The sequence below is a fragment of the Neovison vison genome, chromosome 4 (assembly GCF_020171115.1).
Source record: "Neovison vison isolate M4711 chromosome 4, ASM_NN_V1, whole genome shotgun sequence".
Taxonomy (NCBI): Eukaryota; Metazoa; Chordata; class Mammalia; order Carnivora; family Mustelidae; genus Neogale; species Neogale vison.
The window spans coordinates 228,831,917-228,853,748 of record NC_058094.1 but is presented as its reverse complement, the minus strand read 5'-3'; the positions used below and the strand labels follow the sequence as shown (position 1 = coordinate 228,853,748).

At 46.5% G+C, this 21,832-nt stretch overlaps 1 protein-coding gene across 2 annotated transcripts in view; it reads right to left on the bottom strand.

Annotated features, from left to right (window-relative positions):
* Positions 1 to 21,339, bottom strand: part of RBM33 (RNA binding motif protein 33) — a 127,886-nt gene extending 106,547 nt beyond the window's left edge. For both annotated transcript variants that reach the window (XM_044246909.1, XM_044246910.1), the window contains exons 1-2: positions 21,083 to 21,339; positions 424 to 502 (exon numbers count right to left, since the gene is read on the bottom strand). In XM_044246909.1, the coding sequence (XP_044102844.1) occupies positions 424 to 502; positions 21,083 to 21,125 (122 nt within the window). In that variant the 5' untranslated portion in view covers positions 21,126 to 21,339. The remainder of the gene's footprint in view (positions 1 to 423; positions 503 to 21,082) is intronic.
* Positions 21,340 to 21,832: the final 493 nt, after the last annotated feature.

The following is a 21,832-nucleotide window of genomic DNA, read 5'->3' as shown; positions in this document are numbered from 1 at the left end:
TGACAGCTCTGGGGACCCACCGAATCAGTACGACCACTGCATAAAAACCCAGAGACAGAAGGGACAACAGGGCCCTCCGGACAATACAGGCCTGGAACTGGAGCCTGCCAGAAAGGCCTCACCTTCCGACCTGGAAGACCTGCCCCTGCACTCACATCAGCGCAGCAGGGCCAGGCCCACTTGGAAAAGAGCATCAGAGAGCCAATGTACTGTCCTCGGGAAAGATCTCTGTGGAGCCGGGACGCCTGGCTGGCTCAGTGTGTGGAGCAGCAACACCCAATCTTCGGGTTTTGAGCTGAAGCCCCACACTGGGTGTGGTTACTGAAACATAAAATCGTAATTTAAAAAAAAGAAAAATCTCTGAGAGCCAAGCGGCAGAATGACAGGAACCGGCACGAACTACAAGAACCAGTCGTTCCATACCTGTCCCAGTCCTCGTCGGCGGCTCTTCTTCTCCAAGAACGCTCTGCGCCAGGCTTATCAAACTGGTCAAAGTCATCATCTGTGAGAGAGAGAGAGAGAGGCCGGAAGTCAGTCTTACTAAATTAAAACAGACACAGATGTTCTAATATTGATGGCCCCTCACTTAACAATGGTTTAACTTCTGATTTTCAACTTTGCAATGCTGCAAAAGCAACATGCATTCAATGAAAACCATATTTCAAATTACCAATGTGGGTCCTTCCCCCAAGCTGGCAGTGTGCAGTACCGTTCTTTCTCCTAATGCTGGGCAGGGAACAGCAACAGCCACAGCTCTCAGTAGGCAAGGGATCGTGAGGGTGAACCACCAATACACGAGCAACTATCTGTACCCACACGACCATTCTGTTTGTCACTCTCAGTACAATATATTCACACCATTCATACCAGCACAATATATTCAATACGTTACAAAACTCAGCTAATACTTTATTATAAAACAGGCTTTGTGTTACATTACATGATTTTGCCTTAAAGAGGCCAGGCTGAACTATAATATAATGTTAAGCAGGTTAGGTCCACACGTGTTTGAATTACAGCATTTTCAAGTTACGGCAAGCTCATCAGGATATAACTCGGTAAGATGAGGAAGATCTGTACTGAAACAACGTTTTTCTTATAAGGATTCCTGACGTAACATTTTAAAATGTTCAAGTTTTGGCTCTCTGCTCCTTCCCATTTGACAGATGGCCACTTCCGTGCAGTGCCACTCCCACCTGAGGCACAACCGTGAAGGTCTACGTGTTCCAGGAGGAGGCCACCGGTGGCATACTCAATGGCACGATCAAGGCTGAGAACAAGAAACCTGTGTTCAGTGGAAAGCCCATCTCCGTCTTCCAGGAACAAGTTCCCACAACATCAGATGGGCTGACGCTGGAGCTGGGCAGGTTCTCAAGTCCTCTGGGGACACGGAGAAGGCTGGCACTCACTTGAAGAATGGTGCTGAGAGGCTCATCTCTACCTCCTTCGCTGAAGCCCCCATGCCTGTGATGGACACGAGTCATGAGAAGTACAATGACTCCCTCAAGACTGTCAGCAACGCCTCCTGTGCCACCAGCTGCCTGGCCACTCGGGCCAAGACCATCCGTGACCGTGGATGGCCCCTCTGGAAAGCTGTGGCGTAATGGCCGAGGGGCTGCCCAGAGCAGAGAGCATCATCCGGGCTTCCTCCGGCACCACCAAGGCTGCAGCCACGGTCCTCCCTGAGCTAGCTGAGGGAGCAGCTCCCTGGCATGGCCCTGTAGGTCTCCTCCCCCGGGGTGTCAGCCGTGGATCTGAACCACCGCCTGCAGAAAGCTGCCAGATATGACGACATCAAGAAGGTGGCGAAGCAGGCACTGGAGAGCCCGTCCCCTCGAGGGCACCCTGGGCTCCGCCGAAGGCCAGGTTGTCTCCTGCAGCTCTAACAGTGGCGCCCGCTCTTCCACAGTCAGTGCCGGGGCTGGCACTGTTCTCAATGACCACTTTGTCATGCTCCATTCCGAGTACAACAGTGAATTTAACCAGAGCAACTGAGCGGTGGACCTTACGGTCTACACAGCCTCCAAGGAAGAAGAGCCCCCTGGACCACTAGCCCTAGCAGGGCCACAAGAGGAAGAGAGAAGCCCTGCTGGAGGCCTTGCCCGACTCTTCCCCCAACATGCTGAGACTCTCCTGCCCTCCACACAGTCTCCATCCCAAGCCCCTGAAGCAGGGGAGGGGCTTGGGGGACCCACCTCATCATGTACCACTGTCAAGTACACAGTACCGCAATGAATAAATGCAATACAGAAATTCCATATACAGCTATTAGAAATGCTGGGACACTTGGGGGGGGCTCAGTCGGTTGAGCGTCTGACTCTTGGGTTTCACTTCAGGGCATGATCTCAGGGTCGTGAGATGGAGCCCTGTATCTGGCTCCAGCCTGGGCACAGAGCCTGCTTAAGATTCTCACTCCCCCTCTGCCCCCCCACTAGTGTGCGCTTGCACACACGGGCATGCTCTCCCCACCCCACCCCCAAAAAAAGTTTTAAAAAATCTAAGTAGGCTATTGAAAGCGACTGAACACTATTAGGCATGAAATATCACTAACAGACTGGACTTTTTAAAAAAAAAATCATAAATTTTAGTAAGATATTTTCCTTACGAATTAAGTTTTTAAAAATTTTTACTAAACTTACATGAAAGGGAAAAAACTGCTTTACTAAATATTAAAGATACTTTTATAACATTTTCGTTACCTTTACATTTTTCCAAATTTACCATAGAAGACAAAGACCTTATGTAGGGAAAGTAGGGATACTAGAGAATTGCTAAACAGGAAAAAAACACGAGTCGCATATATAAGTTTTTTGTAGCTACAGGTACAAGTGAAAAGAATGAAACTTTAACAGGTGAAAACTTAACGACATATTTTATGTAACCTAGCATATCCAAAATATTACAGCATGTAACCAATATGGAAAATATTAGTAAGACATTTTAGATTTTTTCCCATTTTATGTTTTTCCCATACTGTGTGTCTGTGTCATACACAGTACATCTCCTATCTCATTTTTAAAAATTGTATTGGGAAAAACAAGGAACTGGAATGAAAGATTTTCCTCTTGGATACACATGCGAGCCCAGAGGCTGGAGGAGAGGCGGCAGACAGACACCGCCCCAGAAGAATCTGCCTAGGAGAGTCAGAGGATAAAAACACCAATAATGCCCCAGGAATTTTCCCAGCCTAGGGCTAGAAACTAGCCAGTGTTCTTTATCTTTATGATCGAATTGTCTTTTGACAGTTGACTCTAACTTTCCTTCCAGTTATTTCTCTGCAGGATTCTCACGGTTTCCAAGAGTACCTTTTGGCTAGAACTTTGTTGCATTATGTTCCATGAAGTTGGCTCCTCTGAGAGAGTTTTGGAACTCTGTTGGTCTAAGCCTTGCTCTTCCCCCTGGACAAACCCCAAGTCCTAGCACTAGTGCTATGCGTGGGGACAGTGGTGTCCCTGTCTCTGAGTAACATCCTCACTTTGGGAGCTGAGGGCCTGGATGATGGCTGGGGAGGGGAGCAGACAGGCTCTAAGTCTCCTTGGCTTCCTCCTCTTGGTGCAAAACTCCATGAACTGGGTCAGGAGCTATTGGTGTTTTTATCCTCTGATAGAGGGAGAGGGAGAGTCTTAAGCAGGCTCTGTGCCCAGGCTGGAGCCAGATACAGGGCTCCATCTCACAACCCTGAGATCATGACCCGAGCTGAAACCAAGATTCAGAAGCTTAACCAAGAGAGCTACCCAAGCATCTTTAATGGGAAAAATACTTAAATCAAGACTACACCAAAAACCATGGATGTTACGACAAAGAGCGCATGAAAAGATTCTCAACATTACACTGTCATTAGGAAAATGTAAATTAAAGCCACAACAATACACCAGGACCTATCTATGAGAATGGCTAAAATTTAAGACCTACTATACCAAGTGTTGTCAAGGATGTAGAGCAACAGAGCTCGTACTCTGCTGACGGGAATGTGAAGTGATACAACCACCTAATAACATAGTTTGGCAGTTTGTTTGTTTGTTTGTTTGTTTTTAAGATTGTATAAGAGAGCAAGAAAGAGCACAAACAGGGGCACAGCAAAGGGAGATGGAGAATCAGACTCCCCGCTGAGCAGGAAGCCCAACACAAGGCTCAATCCCAGAACCCTGGGATCATGACCTGAGCCAAAGGCAGACACACTTACCCAACTGAGTCACCCAGTCGCCCCAGTCTGGCAGTCTCTAAAAGTTAAATATGCTCCAACTACATGATTCAGCCATTCCACGCCTATGTAACTACCCAAGAGAAAAAGAAATTTAAGTCCAGGCTAAGGCTTGTACACAAATGTTCTACAATACTGATAAAAGCCCAAAACTGTAAACAATTCAAATGTGCATCAACAAGCAAACAGATCAACGAACTACGGAATATCCCCAGGTACAATTCCCCTCAGCAATAAAGGAGACTTAAATATTGATATACACTTAACAGCAGGGATGACCTTCAAAATAATTATGCTGAGAGAACCCAGACCAAAAGAAAAAGAACACACACTCTCAGATTCCTTTTTATAAAATGGTACTGCTACATCAGTACACAATCAGCATTTGCTCGGGGACAGACAGGAGGCAGGAATCAGAAAGGTCACGAAGACACTTCTGATGATGACACAATCGTCACGCTGACCGGCTGGGGTTCCACGGATGTGTACAGATATCCAAACTTATGAAATTACGTGTTTCAAAGATAATCTCCTGTGTGTCAATTACACTTGAATGGAATCAGCTTTTTAAAAGGATAATTAAGAAACTTTGGTCAGGGATGAAAAACTCAAATGTGTACTTCCTGTAGACATTGTAGACTCCTGTAGACTCACTGTAGACAAATGAGCAAAGCAGACTAGGTAGGCATTATGGCAAATTAGCAGGACTTTACCTAGTTTGAAGACAGGAGCTTTACCACATTAACAGGGAGTGCAGGCCCAGCGAAGGCAGAATCCCAACTTTTCAAGAGAAAACAAAATTATGGATTGTTCCTTAGTTTTTAAATGTAAGCAACTGATTCAAGTTTCTGGGGGTGTCTGGGTGGCTCAGGCAGTTAAGCATATGCCTCTGGCTCAGGTCATGCTCCCAGGGTCCTGGGATCAAGTCCCAAGGCAGGCTCCCTGCTCAGCAGAGAGCCCTGCTTTTCCCTCTCCCTGTCCTTCTCCCCCTCCCCTCCGCTCATGCACTCGCGCTCTCTCTCATGCTCTCCATCTCAAATAAATTTTTAAAAAAATATTTAAAAATAAATAAATAAAATAACTGAAGTTTCTGTGGTTAGTTTTCTGTTAGTTTCTGTGTTGGATTTCCTTCCTCCCCCAGATTACATACTTCATGAAAACAGAGTATTCCCTAGCTGACAACATGAACACAAAGTTCCAACATTTTATAAGCAAAAAGGTCTTCTCTTGGCTTCTTTCACATCAGTTCACAGTGAAGGTATTAATGGTCACAATCGCCCTTGGCAGATACTGCCATACAGCCAATTCTGCTGAGGACAGAAAACCCTATGGCCAAGGTAACAACAGTCACCTAGAAACCTTGTTAAAAACTATACAATCCCTGGTCCCACCCTGAATCTGATTCAGTGGGCTCAATTTTCCATGTTTGTTTTTTTCAAGCTTCCCAGTGATTGTGGTGACAGCTGGAGCTGGGAATCCCTGCCCCCAGTTGACCACAATCCATCATACTCCAGAAGAAAAGTTAACTGTTATCTTGCTATGTAAGTACTTCCTACAGTTAAATCCACAAAAGTCAAAATTAGAAACCTGGATTATGTAAAAACAGTTAAAATAAATACTTCTCCAAAGGAGAGATCCCCATAAAATGTCCAAGAAAATTGGCTATGAAATCATTCCAAACTAAGGATTATTGAAAGGTAAGCACAAACTACGCAGAACTGAGGTCATGAAACCCGCATTCTTCATTCAACAATTACTTGAGCACCTAATGTATGCCCGGCATTGTTCTAAACACCTAATATACAGGGTGTACAAGATAAAAATTTCCACCGCGTGTAGGTTACAGTCTAACAGATAGAGACAAACAAAAATCCCACAAACATACATGGAAAACAAGAAGGAGGGGAGTGGAAGGCGCTAACCAGATTGCTTACAATTTTAAAGAGAATGATCAGCGTAAAAATGCTTTTAACACAGGAAGCACTGCCAACACAACCACTGGTACTGCAATAGCATTTACGGTGACAGGTGAGAGCTGAACTTGTGAGCACAGCAGAAGGTTTACAGGTACAGTTACAGAGTTGTCAAATTACTGTGGTGTAACCTTGAAACCTAACATTTTACTGATTATACTCAATTTTTTTAAATTTAAAAAAATGTACATGATTCATATGTTTCAAAATTTACTGTACCAGAAATTAAAACCAGGACATTTTTAAAATATTTTATTCACAAATTGTTGTAAAAGAAACAATAAACCCATTACATGTTAACGTAACATATTCTTACTGAAAACTGTATTTAAAAAAAGAAAATTTTTGTTTTGCCAAACTCTTTAATGTCTTTGCAGAAGACAGCTTGATTTTTACATCTGCTTCTGCACTTAATCTCTTGCAATAAATTGTTCTGAGTGAAGTGCATGAACGAAATCCAATTCCAAAAAACTGTGAAGCTGTTAAAGAGCATCAAGTGTTTTCAGATCATTTCAGATGTTCTTAATATTAGACCAACACTCAACAAGTGGTGGTTTCTCAAAGGCTATTTGCAATGCAGAGTCTGAACCCTTATCAATGAACATTTCATACTCTTACCTGTTAAAAAATGCACTGGTATCTCTCTCATTCTTAATAGATCTTTTAACACAAGACTGTATAACATCTTGAAAATACTGATTCACTGAGTTATGCTGTTCTTTCAAATGCAGACACCTTTCTTATTCAATATCAAAAATTACATTTGTTTAAAGCACCACCAATCTCTTCAGAAAAATCTTTAAAATATTGGGACAGTTTCAAGTTCACCATAGCAAATACAACTTCTCCAAAATGCTAATTTTTGCTCTAAAGCTTGGATTCTCTCATTGGCAATCAATACTGCCAGCTGTTTCCTTGACTAGACAGGCTCACATCACTTGCAAGAAAACATCTGCCAAATACTACAGTCTGAATAATCCTAGTTTCGTCAGTTGTCTTTTCAAGTAAAACTGGTGTTCTATGAAAAAAAACAACAAATAGCATATTCAGCTCTCAACTCCATCAGAACAGTACCTTCCCTAAGAAACACCTTATGCATACTTCCCATTTTGTCACAAACCTTCTTTTTTTTTTTTTAAAGAGGGAGAGAGATGGCAAGGGGCAGAGGAGGAGGAGGCTCCACAGAGCCTCTCCACCCAGCACAGAGCCCAAGAAGCAGGGCTTGATCTCACAATCCCGAGATCATGACCTGAGCTGAAATCGAGAGTTGGACGCTTAACCAACTGAGCCATCCATGTGCCCCAAAGAGTATTATTTTTTCAAATGTACTTCAGGGTCAAGATTTAATGAAAGTAGTAACTTTTACTGCTTCATCAAGGATCTTCCTAAACAAACTCTTGTTTTTTTCTACGTGGCCTGGCTTCTAACAGTTTGTGGTCACTGCCTTCAATCATGCTAAGGAAACAAACTGACTCACCATCGCTTTTGCAACACTGATGCAAATGTACACACAGTAAAAAAGGCACATCATCAGGTCTTAGCTCTCTTATGAAAACAGCCCTCACAGACACTCCTGGGGGACCCTTGGGGGATAGTCTCGGGGACTCTTTAAAAAGACTTTGAAAGCTGTTGTCATGCAATCAGCGAGCACAGACAATATGGACAAGGAAGCTCACTAAGGAATGTTTTATCAGCAGGAAAAAGTGGAAATCAAGCAAATACCCGACGAAGCAGAGAGGTAAATTAAAATACAGTCTTGCAGTTATATACGAGGCAGCAGTAAGAACTATCACTAGAACTGCTGTATTTCTGACATGGAAAAATGTCCACAATAATCTAACAACCCCCAATACCATGCAGTATAGTGTGCCACTTTGTATGCAAAATGTGTGTGTGTGTGTGTGTGTGTGTGTCTGGAAGGATATAAGCAAGACCCTAATGGCAGTTATCTCTCGGTATGGAATCACAGATTGTCTTCTATACTTTTTCCTTACATTTTTACAGAATCTATTTTCTTTCTTAGAGTAACAACCTGTCCTTACTAAAATAGCATACAATTATAAAAACTTCTTGGAATCCTAAAGGTACAAAGATGGTACTGAAATCACCCCATTTCTCTGATCAGAAATAACAGGACACCTGGGTGGGTCAGTCGGTTAAGCCTCCAACTTCTGATTTCTGCTCAGGTCATGATCTCAGGGTCACATCAAACCCCACATCAGGCTCTGCGGCGGGCACAGAGCCTACGTAAGAGTCTCTCTCTCTCCCTCTCCCCCATCCTTGGCTAGAGCTCGCTCTCAAAAACAGCAACAACAAAAAGTAAGTATCATAACATCAAACAAACATCATTTTAAATGTTTATGCACACATTTGAATGTACAGTGTGCAAACTTTAAAGAGGACTGTACAATGTTTTTAATGAAGTATGAAGTTTCATACTATTTAAATTTATCAGCGGAAAAAGCCACTGAAGGGGTGCCTTGTGGCTTAGTCGGTTAAGCATACAACTCCTGATCTCAGCTCAGGCCTTGATCTCAGGGTCAGGAGTTCAAGCCCTACACTGAGCTCCATGCTGGGCATGCAGCCTACTTAAATATCTATCTTAAAAAAGGAAAGAAAAAAAAATGGAAGTAAAATCAATGGGATGACTGAAATTCAAGAAAAACTTTATTCAGCCCAAGAGATATCTTGAGGTTAATTTCCAAGCCCCCCCAAAAGCACATACAGCATAAAAGGGGCTGGGGAAAGTGAAGCTTGATGTTACAGTAACAGAGAGGAAGGCTGAGCACTGACTTGATTTTTGACAAGCAGATGGGCGTACAGGGAAGACAGCAGAGAGGGTGAAACGTGCCGTATAAGGCCAGAAGACTGTGACTAGTTCCATGGGTTTCAAACAGCCGTTCAGGGAGAGAAGCAACAGTTAAGCAGCGAAAAGCAGCAGTGACTGAACTCCTAACAGATGAACAATGGTCTGAACAACACAGAACTACAAACCAAGTAATTTAAAAAAAAAAATCCTGGCTAGCATCACAGTAAATAGGTGGGAAAATAAGACAATGGATCAATCAGAATCTCTTTTTTTAAAAGATTTATTTATTTTAGAGAGGCAGAGAGAGAAGAGTGTGAGCAGAGGGAGGGACAGAGGGAGAGAGAGAAACTCAAGCAGACTCCCCACTGAGTGTGGAACCCAATTCAGGGCTCAATCCCACAACCCTGAGACTATGACCAGAGCTGAAATCAAGTGCCCCAGAATCTGTCCATTAAGAAACTCCAAGTCATGTCCACTAAATGACAGGGATCAAAGAGACGTCAAAGAAAACATGGGTATTTTGAATCTGGAATATTAGTGGGATGTGAACTGACTGATAAATGTGCTGGTTTATTTTGGGGTTGGGGATGGGTAGAAAGCAATGAGTTTTGCTTTTAAAATGCTGCATCGGTCTTATGACACGCCAGTCATCCTTTGCTAATACTAAAGCAAGTCTGACTTGCTGACCGAACAGGACTGAACAGTCTCTGATATTCAGACACGAGGCAGATGCTGAACAATCCCGCAGTCCCGTAAGTGCTAATCCCTCATAATCCGGGGTTCGCACAGAGGTTAAGGGCTCCGTCTCAGGAGACTGCCCCACTTCAGAGGGTCAGCTGCGAACGGGGTGCCCCGGTTACCCATAATTCTATCCTCCAGGCTAAATAATTCAATTGAACAACTTACAGAACCCAGGCTAACATGATACTGGGACAGCTGACTATCAAGTACAGAAATGGAGAGCCAGGTGTAAGCAGGATGAAGCTAGGAAGGGTCCAAATGCAAAAGCCTCTGTCCCCATGGCAAGGGTATGCCACCCTCCCAACACAGGCACGTGGGAAGCGATCCCAAACCCCTTCGCCGAGGGATGTTTACGGCGGTCTCATTAGATAAGCATGCCTGGAAAACCACTGACCAAAGATGACAGAACTCCATCTCCAGCCTCCCAGGAAATGAGGTTGAGGCTGAAAACTGTAACCCGTTAAACACGTGGCTGGTTTTTCAGGCAACCAGCCCCATCCTGAAGCTACCTAGGCAGCCCCCCCACCAACAGTGACTCATTCATTAGCATACAAAAGACAATAAACTCCAAGGGTTTTAGGAGCTCTGTGCCAGGAACCTGTCCACCAGAACCTCACAATGCAACCTTATTTAGAAATAGGATCATTACAGATATAATTGTTAGGACGAGGTCAGACTGGATTAGGATGGGCCCTAAACCCAATGACTGCTGTGGCAATCCCACTTCTGGGTATACCTAAAAAAGAACGAGAAACGCAGGTTTGCAGAGGTATGCACACACCCATGTTCACAGCAGCACTCTGCACAACCAAAAAGTGAAAGCAACCGAAGTGTCCATCAGCACATACACGGGTAAATGAAATGTGGTCTAGCCGTACAACGGGATATTATTTAGTCTCGGAAATTCTGACACCTGCTACAACACGCACGGACCTTAACACACTGCTGCGTGAAATACGGCCTTCACAGAAAGACAAGCGACGAATGAGTACTCTTATACAAAGTCCCAAGAGTAGCAGAAATCATAAAGACAGAAAGTAGACTGGTGGGTGCCAGGGCACAGGGGAATGGGGAGTTAAAAAGTGTTTTACGGGGACATAAGGAGTGAGAAGGTGGAAAACAGACAAAATCCGACTGGCCATGATTTCATATTGCTGTAACTAGATGATGGAACGTATGTAATTATTTTTAAGCTGAAATTTTTCCCACAACAGGACTTTTTTAAAATAAAAGATATTTTAAAGTAAACTATGAATCATTTCTTACTTCTGACAAAGACTTACAGCATGTGACTGTGTACTGCGGATCAGTGTGTGGGAACACAGGCCTTCTCGGACTAGTGGTCGCAGTGCAAAATGGCACAAATCCAGCTCCGTAGCTCAGGGGTTAGAGCACTGGTCTCGCAAAATGGCACAAATCCTACACAACATTGTGTCTGACAATAACTGGCAAAAATCTACATGTCTTTCTCTTTTTATCCTCACTCTAACAAGTCTAAACCAAAGACCCACTGGCAAAAATACAAAATGACATTTGCACAGACTAAACATGGAGCATGAAATAAATATTATGTATTGGTTACAAATACATATAGGTAGATGTATTTCTTAATTTAACATCCTGACATTGATACGTAACAAATACATATTGGAAACACATCAAATTCCTGGTAGTGTGAGACTCTGGAGAAGAGTTCTGTGATCACACAAAGCATAATGGGGAACTTATCTGTAATACTGTCCTTCATTTAAAAGACAAACCTGGGGCGCCTGGGTGGCTCAGTGGGTTAAGCCTCTGCCTTCGGCTCAGGTCATAACCTCAGGGTCCTGGGATCGAGCCCCGCATCGGGCTCTCTGCTCAGAGGGGAGCCTGCTTCCCCCTCTCTCCACCTGCCTCTCTGTCTACTTGTGATCTCCCTCTGTCAAATAAATAAATAAAAATCTTTTTAAAAAATAAATAAATAAAAGACAAACTTGATGCAAATGTGACCAAATGTTAAGTGCTAACTCCAGCTCTGAGGCTAACGGGTTTGTCATGCTATTCCTTACAGTTTACTTTACTGAATGATTTCTCTCCGCACACAGGTCAACAGAAGTGAGAGGGACCTCAAGAAGCTTTGGCCACAACGTGCAAATATGGAACAGATGCTTGAAGGGGACCTTTTACGATAAAGAAAAAGTGTGTGTCTGTGCGTCTGTGTGTCTGTGTGTCTGTGTGTGTGTTTAATGTAGGAGCAAGCGCAACATGTGCCAGTGTCTGTGTGGAAGGGAAAAGTGACCAAACGTGAGGGCGAAGCAAAGGAGGAAACGACCGGCAGTGAGGTCCCAACGGGAAACTGCTGGGAATCCCAGCCCAGGTGTAAATTAATGCAACCTTCGGGGGAAAAAGTTTGTGGTTGAAAAGGCTTTTTCTGAAGAAAGCAATCTCATCTCCTAACACCAAAGAAATAAAAAAAATTTTTAAGTAATGCAGCTACACAGCTACAGCCACAGTGGGAGCAGAAAACTACTAGAATTCCCCGAAGGAAGGAAGAACGACTCTCAGCATGGATGAACCTGTGCTTCGACAAAGACCACACCTATTGAGGCAGAAAGCAAGAGGGTATTTTCTTCCCCGGGCATACGGAATATACAGATGGAGATGGAAAGAACCATGACTCGAAATCCTAGGAAATAAGCTAAGACAAGAACTCTTGGCCTGTTTTTATTATTCTTATATTTCCTACAGTCACCTCCCTTCTGCTCACATTTAGAACACAGACAAATCCTTTCTGCAAAGCTGCAGTTTACATCTGTCACAATGAGCAGAACCAAGAGAACAAAAGATGTCCACATAGTCTGACCGAATCAAGAACAATGCAACCTTGAAGACCAAGGGGAGATTAGCCTGGCAGGACGAGCACGGTCCATGCTCCCACCTGCGGACTCTCCCTGGAAGGCCAAACGTGGTGCTAAGCATTCATTCCACTTCCGTAAGGGAGCACTTTTCCTGAGAGCAAGATTACAGGAATCTACTAGAATTCTTACGCCTTTCACTTACACAGCAACCAGAGGTCTGAAACTAACCCAACTCCCTTACTTAGCATTCTTTTTCTCTTTTCCAGGAACCTGAAACTTGGATTAGAAACAATAGAGAAACATTAACTTGAACAGGGTTCTAGTCAATTACCTCGCCAAGAGCCAGCAAATTTCAGTCCACAGGACAAGGAGGGTCTGCCACCTATTTCTGTCCAAATTTGGCTACTACCTATTTCTATAAGTTAGCTTTTATTGGAACACTGTATGCCAATTCAGCAACATATCATTCAGCTGCTTTCAACCTACAAGGCAAACAGTAATTGCAACAGAAACCGGGAGATCTGCAGCGCCTAAAATGTTTATTTGGCCCTTTACACATCAAGTATGCCAACCCTGCTCAAGTCCAAAGGTTCTCAGCCTTCTTCTTTTTGCGTCAACACCATTCTCATGCATGATACACTCAACTTCTGAATCACTAACAGTCAAAATTCTGTATTTTATAGGCAAGTTAATCTAGACCCTTTATTTAAACCGTAACTAAAAAAGCAATCAGGGTACTGTATGAGACCTTTGAAAGTGAGTTTATTAGCCCCACAGAGTAAAACTACCAAATTGAGTAACCAAGCAAAATATTCAGAGAGCGTCCCTACGCCATGCTGTTTGGAAAAAAATCTGTAGTCACTGTTTTTTTTTTTTTTAAGATTTTATTTATTTATTTGACAGAGAGAAATCACAAGTAGACGGAGAGGCAGGCAGAGAGAGAGAGAGGGAAGCAGGCTCCCTGCTGAGCAGAGAGCCCGATACGGGACTCGATCCCAGGACCCCGAGATCATGACCTGAGCCGAAGGCAGCGGCTTAACCCACTGAGCCTAACGATCTCTCACCGGGGGTGCCTGGATGGCTCCGTCGGTTAAGCTTTGGACTCTTGATTTTAGTCATGATCTCACAGCTGTGGATCAGGCCTCGCATCTGGCTCACCGGCTGGGAGTGGAGTCTGCTTGAGATCTTTCACTCTCTCTCTCTCTCTTTCCCTCTGCTCCACCCCCAAAATAACTGTAAATAAATAATCTCTCATGGATACGGGCCCCTGGACCGGTTCTCCCTAAAATGAACCATGTGGTCTGTTCAAGAAGCGTACTGCACATTGACCATCTGCTGCCATACACAAGATTTCCCCTTCCTGCGTCTGGATGTCAATCACAGGAAGACAGGGCTCTGTCTCCCAATGCGGAAACTGTAAAAGGTAGATCCTTGATTCTCTATCATCCTGGGCAGCCTGGAAGAGGACAAGTGGTCTGAGCTCAGCCAACCAGATGTTCCCATCAGGACTTAGAGGAAATGATGCCCCATTTCTTTTTCCAAGAATCTAGACCCTCTTTTAAAAAAGTGAAACCTTTGGGGCGCCTGGGCGGCTCAGTGAGTTAAGCCGCTGCCTTCGGCTCAGGTCATGATCTCGGGGTCCTGGGATCGAGTCCCACATCGGGCTCTCTGCTCAGCAGGGAGCCTGCTTCCCTCTCTCTCTCTGCCTGCCTCTCTGTCTACTTGTGATCTCTCTCTGTCAGATAAATAAATAAAATCTTTAAAAAAGTGAAACCTTCAAAAATAAGAATAAAAAAAAGTAAAACCTAAAAACTGGTGAGGATCAGCTGCTACACAGGTGAAACTCAGGGGAAGAAACAAGAAAAGGAGAAAGTCCCCCCACCAATCCCTCTTTTGCCTTCCACAGACATAAGTATCGGCTGTGCGGACTGTGGTCACTACAGTCGCCCCCAACGCTACAGAGGAAATGCAGGAATATGCTTCTTCCCCGGCCTTTGTGGGGTTCTGAGTTAGACAGCAAGGCGAGGCAAGGCACTGGCAGGAGGTCTGAGTCCCAATTATCATTACAGTTCTTCTCAGGTGGCAGAGGCAGGACACACACACACACAGGAGACAGGAGGCCATCAGGGAGCTGGGAGGGAGCTCAGAAAAACCATGCTGCTGCACCGGGCTTGCAGGAGCTGGGAGAGTCAGAGGTGACTTCCCGAGACTCGAAGGGGTCAAAAGTCAACACGTGCAGTGCTGCAGACCAAGAAGGCCCCAGAGCTTCCCCAAGAGTCTTCAGGGTCATGGGACTTCCAGGCAAACTCCTGACAACCAGGCTGAGACTATCCGAGAAAGTTTTCCTAACCGCTGCACCTCCACCTTTCTAAGGTTGTGGAAGCCTGTAATTCCTGTTTTAAAACAGCTTCGGACTTGAACCGCATAGCACGCTTCTGTTCTGAATGAAACAGAGACTGCTAAAACTCCCGTAATTCCAGCACTACTGAAGAGCTTAACAGAGGCTTCGCTGGACTTCAGCCAAGCCATCATGTTCACGTCCGTTTTCTCCGTTGATGCAACCTCAAGTCTTCCTTTCACAGACGGGAGAACCGAGACTAACCAAAGTTAGTAAACAACAAAACCAGACCAACTCGGGTCTACTGAACACCAAGTGTAGCACTCCTGCATTTATTTAGGAAGCAACCGTAGTAACATACCCTCTGATTTCCTCTGCAGAATATTACAGGGCAACCACAACTTCATCGAGGTTTAGGTAGGGAGATCACTTCCTCACGGCACGTACTAAATCGCGCAGGCAGAACCGCTGGAGAGAGGCTGCAGTCTGGTGGTGCACAAGCCACATACTCTTTGAATTACACGGTCTTTTCTTACTTGACTTAGTTGTTAGCATTTTAAAAATGGTATTACGCATAAGTATTAGAATTCCATGTTCTTTCAAGAAAGAGGAGAAAATATCAAAAGATCAAGAAGAGCAGACACATTTAGCCATAGCTGAAACAGCTAAAGATAAACTGCATTTGGCCAAAGACAACAAAATTCCTCCTACCGGAGGAGTGGTAGCCCGGGGCACGCCTGGAGCGCTGCAGCACCAGCAGCCGAAGCCGGAGGCCCAGGAGCAGCCCTGAGAGCCGCACTTGTCCAGCCTTACTCAGTTACGCATTCTTTTTTTTTTTTTTTTCTTTTTTACAGAGAGAGATCACAAGTAGGTAGAGAGGCAGGCAGAGAGAGAGGGGGAAGCAGGCTCCCCGCTGAGCAGAGAGCCCGACGTGGGGCTCGATCCCAGGATCTTGAGATCATGACCCAAGCCGAAGGCAGTGGCCCAACCCAACTGAAGGCAGGCGCCCCCAGTTACGCATTCTTTTACTTCCCTCTAGGAACTACCAAATTGCCTATCTTCCCAAAAGCATCCTAAGGAACTGTCTCATTATTCTTATACTTTGTACATAAGTGAAGTATCAGAAACCAATAATAAGAGTTTCAGGTATGTACAGAGGAAATGAAAGGGAGAAAAATACAAGAAAATTTCCCAGAACTGAAGATGCGTATTTCCACACTAAAGTGTCCACCAAATGCAAAACACAACAAAAGACCCATGCTAAGGAAATTTTAGAACACTGAGAAGGAATTGTTAACTCCTCCAGGGAAAGAAAAAGGTCACATAACAAAGGAATCAGAATGCCATCAGACTTTTCAACAGCAGAACTGGAAGCCAGAAAAACACAGCACCAGCACCAAAAATCTAAGGAAAATGAATCCAAGTTTAGAATTCTAGGCCCAACCAAATTCACCAATCGAGTACAAGAACAAAGAATTTGTTCACACACACCAGAAATGGTAGTGTTGAACCCTGCATTAATTCAAAAATATAAACATAAAAAATTACTTTTCCAGAAAAATGTATTATAACTGACCTCTATGTCAGAAGAGCATGGAGCTCTTGACCTCGGGATCATGAATTCAAGCCCCATTTTGAGTGTAAAGATTAAACAAATAAATAAACTTTTAAAAAATGACCCAGAGACTTCTAAAAAGCTAAATGGACCAAAAATGGTTGAAGAAACTGAAAAATAAAGAGCTACCAAACCCAACTGCTGTTCAGACAAAAGTTCTTCCAACTTTAATTTAAATTTTTTTAATTTTTTATACTGTCCCAGAAAACTTCACAACTCATGCTAGGAAGCCAGAGTTTCATTAAAAAAAAAAAACAGGATAGCACAAAGCACACACAAACACAAAGGGAAAAAACTGTAATCCACTCTTTCTTATCATCACAGGTAAATCCTAAAATTGATGTCCAACAATATACTAAAAAGAACAGTATGTTAAAAAGAATATATATTTAATATATTAAAAAGCACACAGAAGGTTTTGAAAACAAGAATGCAAGGCTGGTTCAGCACTAGAAATCTATCAATACATTAAGAGACTGAAAAGGGGGTCCCATAAATCACCGCAACAGATATGGAAAAAGCATTTGATAAAATTAAATGCCCAACTCAGAAAACAATTTTCTTTGCTAAAACACTATCAGAAACCTACAGTAAACACCATATTTAATGGCAACGCATTCAAAGAACACTCATTAAAACTCGGAACAAGATGACAAGACAGAGATGCCTGTCACCACCCATAGTCCTCCACATCATACAGGAGGACCTGACAGTGAAAGCCTTTGAGACAAGGAGAAGAAAAAGAAATGAGAGCTATAAATGTCAGAAGTTTCGCAGGTATGACTAACCAGAAAATCTAAAGTACCAAACTATTAAAACAACATTCAAAAAACCAGCTACATATAATTCAATTATATTTTTAAAAAGCTTTTCTGTAATAGGCCAGTAACAAATAAGAATGTACGAAGATAAAATACGCCACCCACAATGACAAATACAAAGTATTTGAAAATAAAACTAACAAGAAATGTGAAAGACCTACATAAAGAAAATTTTATTGGGGCACCTGGGTGGCTCAGTTCGTTAGGCGTCCAAGTTCTTGATTCCAGCTCAGGTCACGATCTCAGGGTCAGGAGATGGACTCCCAGGTCAGGGGACCGGTTCAATAGGGTGTCTGCTTCCCCCTCCTCCCCCTCCCCAGGTCACAGGCTCTCTGAAATAAATAAATCCTTAATTTTTTTTTAACTTAATTTAAGTTCCATAAGGATAGGGATCTCTTGTATATTTACTATGTATCCAGGCTCTTGAGTTAGTGCCCAGCAGAGCAGGTACCGAATAAACGTTTGGTAGAGATGACTGACAAAAACAAAAAGCTTGACAGAAACATTCTTATCATCAGATGAAAGGACCCATATTGCAAAAACGTCAAACACTCTCAAATTATGTAAAAAGACTCAATGCCATCTCAATAAAAACTCCCGTAGAATTCTTTATAAAACGTGATTGATGATTCTGAAGTACATTTTTATTAAATGCACAGGACTAATCAAGATATTTCTGAAAAGGAACATGCCATCATATATGCGTAACATTTACCCGTACGTACCTGCATATATATGCACACACACACCCTGTGAAACAGTATATTGTAAAAAACTTATGGGAACTTAATATATTACGAAGATGGAAAAGATGGAGAGTTCAATAAATCATATTAGAACTGTTAAAAGTCCCAAAACCACAGAACACCCAGAATAAAACTTCAAGAAATAAAAGCTAAATATAAAAAAGTGCAGAAGCATAAAATGTTAAAAAGCATAGACGACGACGCCTGGGTGGCTCAGTTGGTTAAGCAGCTGCCTTCGGCTCAGGTCATGATCCCAGGGTCCTGGGATCGAGTCCCACATTGGGCTCCTTGCTCGGCGGGAGCCTGCTTCTCCCTCTGCCTCTGCCTGCCTCTTTGTCTGCCTGTGCTCGCTTTCTCTCCCTCTGTCTCTGACAAATAAATAAATAAAATCTTAAAAAAAAAAAAAAAAGCATAGACGAACTCTTGGCATAGGGACACCATTACAAAAAGAAGAAGAAAAAAAAAAACTTGTAAAACCAAGTGACATTTAAGAATAAAAATTTTAAACTTCCATATAGTAAAAGTTTAAAACAAAGTTATTTATATGGGAAGCACAATTTTTAAAAAAGGGGTTAATAATTCTGATAAAAAAAATACAGAGTGAAAAAATAAATAATAACAAAGAGATCAACAACCCGATTAAAAAAAAAGCAAAATGATATAAACATACAACTCACAGAAAAATAATATATAAAGAGATGCATAACTTGTCTGGAGATCAGAAAAATCTAAAAACATTATGGTTATTTCTCTATCCCAAGATGAACAAAAATTTTAAAAGACTCTTAAAAAGGGCATGGAAAACGGACCCCCCCCCCAACACTACTGAGGGAGGATAAAGTGGCACCAACTTGTTTTTAAGGGCAGTGGCAACAGCTATCACAATTTTAAATAAACGTAACTTGAAACACAGTATTTCCACCTCTAGAGGTAGGGGTTCTCCGGAAACACCTGCAGAAGCACACCAAGTTGTGTCTGTAGACGTTTAGCACAGTACTTTCCACAGCAGTTTAGAAGTAGAAGTAACTGAACTTGGCCCATCAATAGAAAAATGATTAAATGATCAATAATGGATCCATAAAACTCTCACGTATTGACATGGAAGATCCCCAGGACCTTTTTCTTTAAGATTTTATTTATTTATTTGAGAGAGAGACGGGGAGAATGCGAGGGGCAGAGCAGAGGGAGAGCGGGAAGCAGACTCCCCGAGGAGCAGGGAGCCCCATGAGGGGCTTGATCCCAGGACCCTGAGATCATGATCCCTGCCGAGGTCAAATGCTTCACTGACTGCGTCCCCCAGGCTCCCCCCTAACCCCCAAGACCTACTTTTAGGGGAACAAAGCAACTGCAGAACACTACATGATTTCGCTGCTACTTTACATAAAAGGTCACGAAGCTAAAACTGCTCAACTTAAATGAGCACAGAAAAGGGTACACAGGGATCCATAAGGACATTTCCTACTCCAGTTCCCGCCCTTGTGGAGGCACTTGTTGAACACAGGGCGCCGGAGCTCGGGTGAGCTCGGGGTAAGCGGCAGGTGAGGCGGGCAGGTGAGGCGGGGCTTCCACGCTCCTTACACAATCTTACACGACAGATTAGTTCAAGGAAGAAGTGAGCAGGGGCGCCGGGGGCGCTCAGTGGGTTAAGCCGCTGCCTTCGGCTCGGGTCATGATCCCAGGGTCCTGGGATCGAGCCCCACGTCGGGCTCTCTGCTCAGCGGGAGGCTGCTTCCCTCTCTCTCTGCCTGCCTGTGATCTCTCTCTGTCAAATAAATAAGATCTTGGGAAAAAGAAGAAAGAAGTAAACGACAGAATACGACTCTGAGCTGGGATGCGCGCTGGGCAGGAAGCAAGGCTGCGCAGAGCGAGGGAGGCCCCGGCGCAGCGGGACTGCGTGGGCGTGGAGGGGCCCCGGGAGCCAGTCCCCGGGTCTCCCAAACCCGCGAGGGCTCCGGCTTCGGTCTCAGGGCAGGGCGCCCAGCGGCCCGGGATGGAGCGCGAGCCTAAGCTCCACGCATCGCGGATGAAGCCCGCCCAGTGCTCGGAGACAGCAACCGTCAGACGGCCCGGAGCCGAACTCGAGGACGCCTGTCCTCGCCCACACGGCCGTGCCCCCCAGGTGGACAGCGGGCGCTCGGGGCACCGCCACGCACCCGTGCTCACGCGGCCGCGGCCTCCGGGAAGGCCCCGCGCACGGCGCGCGCTCCCACCCCGCACACGAGCCCGGGCCGGCAAGTAACCGCGAAGGTGCGCGCGGGCTCCCAGGCGACGAGGGGCTCGCCGCGGACACGCAGAGTCGCCGGCGGAAGGACGTGCGGAGCCAAGCAGGCCGGCAGGGGGGACGCTCCGCGCGCTGTCCCCGCGGTCCCTCCCCGCCGCACACACGCAGGCACACGCTGACCGCAGTTCCGGGCGCGGCGGCTGCAACGCGCTCGCCAGAGCCCGACTCGGGGACCCCGACGGGCCGGGGCTCCACCGGCAGCGCCTCCGAGCAGGCCCGAGCCCCTCACGCGCTTCCCCGCACCACGGCTACCGCGCAAACCTCCGCAGCCCACGAGCGCTGGCCTGCCCGGCGCCCGGCCTAGACCGCCGAGGCCCGCGCACCGCCGAGGAGGCCCGAGCAGGCGCGAAGAGGCGCTCGCCGGACGGTGGGGGCCCCGCAGCAGCCGGGGCTCGGCCCCCAGGACCCCGGGCCCGAGGCGCCGCACCACCCCACACGCCCGCACGACGCGGCGCCCCTCCCGGCCCGGAGCCCACCCAAGCCCTTAGGGCCCCCCGCAAAACCGGTCGCCCGCACGGCTGGTCCGAGCGGCCGCGGCCCCGCAGGCCACAGTCTCGCCGCCCGCGGCCGGCCGCCGCGCCGAGGGGCTCCGGGCTGCGTGGAGGCTCGCCGGCCACCGCGGCGCGGAGCCCGACGCGGGAAGCAGGACGACGCGGGAGACAGGACGACGCGGGCCGAGGCAGTCCCGGCCCGTCCCGCCGCGCGGGGCGACTCACGTACCTCCGGTGCCGGCTCCTCCGCCCGCTCCCAGGGCGGCCGCCATGGTGCTCGCGGGCCTTCAGGGTCGCCCCGCCAAGCCAGCCGGGAGGCCGCCGGCCGGCCGGGCCCAGAGACGCGCGGCGGGGCACGGGGGGCGGCGGGCCGGGACCGGGCACAGGGGGAGGCGGCCGGTGGTCTCCGCCTCTCCGGCCCCGCAGCTCCGCAGGAAGAAAACAACAGACTATCGCAACATGGCCGCCGGCCCGCCCGCCGCCGCGGTGCACGCCGGGATGATGGCGACCGGCGGGGCGGGCGCGGGCCTCCTCCGCGGCGCGGCGGCTCCGGGCGGCTCCGGGCGGCTCCAGGGACGCGGGGCAAGCGCAGACGGCGAGCAGGAGGGCGGCCACCGCTCTCGACTCCGGTAGCCGTAGGGCTTGCAGCGGCGTCGGGGGCGGTTGCCCGCCGTAGTACGGTCCCGGGTTCTGTCGCACGGCGCTTTGCAGCAGTGGGCGCCACGCTTTCCGGCCGGCAGCCGGCGGGGCGGTGGGCGGTGGGCGGGGCCGTCGGGGCCGGGCCGGGGCCGTCGGGGCCGGGGCGGGGCGTGCTCGGAGAGGCGGGGCCTGCGTCCTGGGCCAGGCTGCCGGTGCCAGGCTGCCGGTGCCACCCGCGCACGCTGCGCAGTGGATCGCTGAGGTCCGTGGGCGTTTGCGGGTCTGAGCAGCGAGAAGGGCGAGAAAACGAGGTGCTAGTGAGGGACGTCAAGGAAAGGAC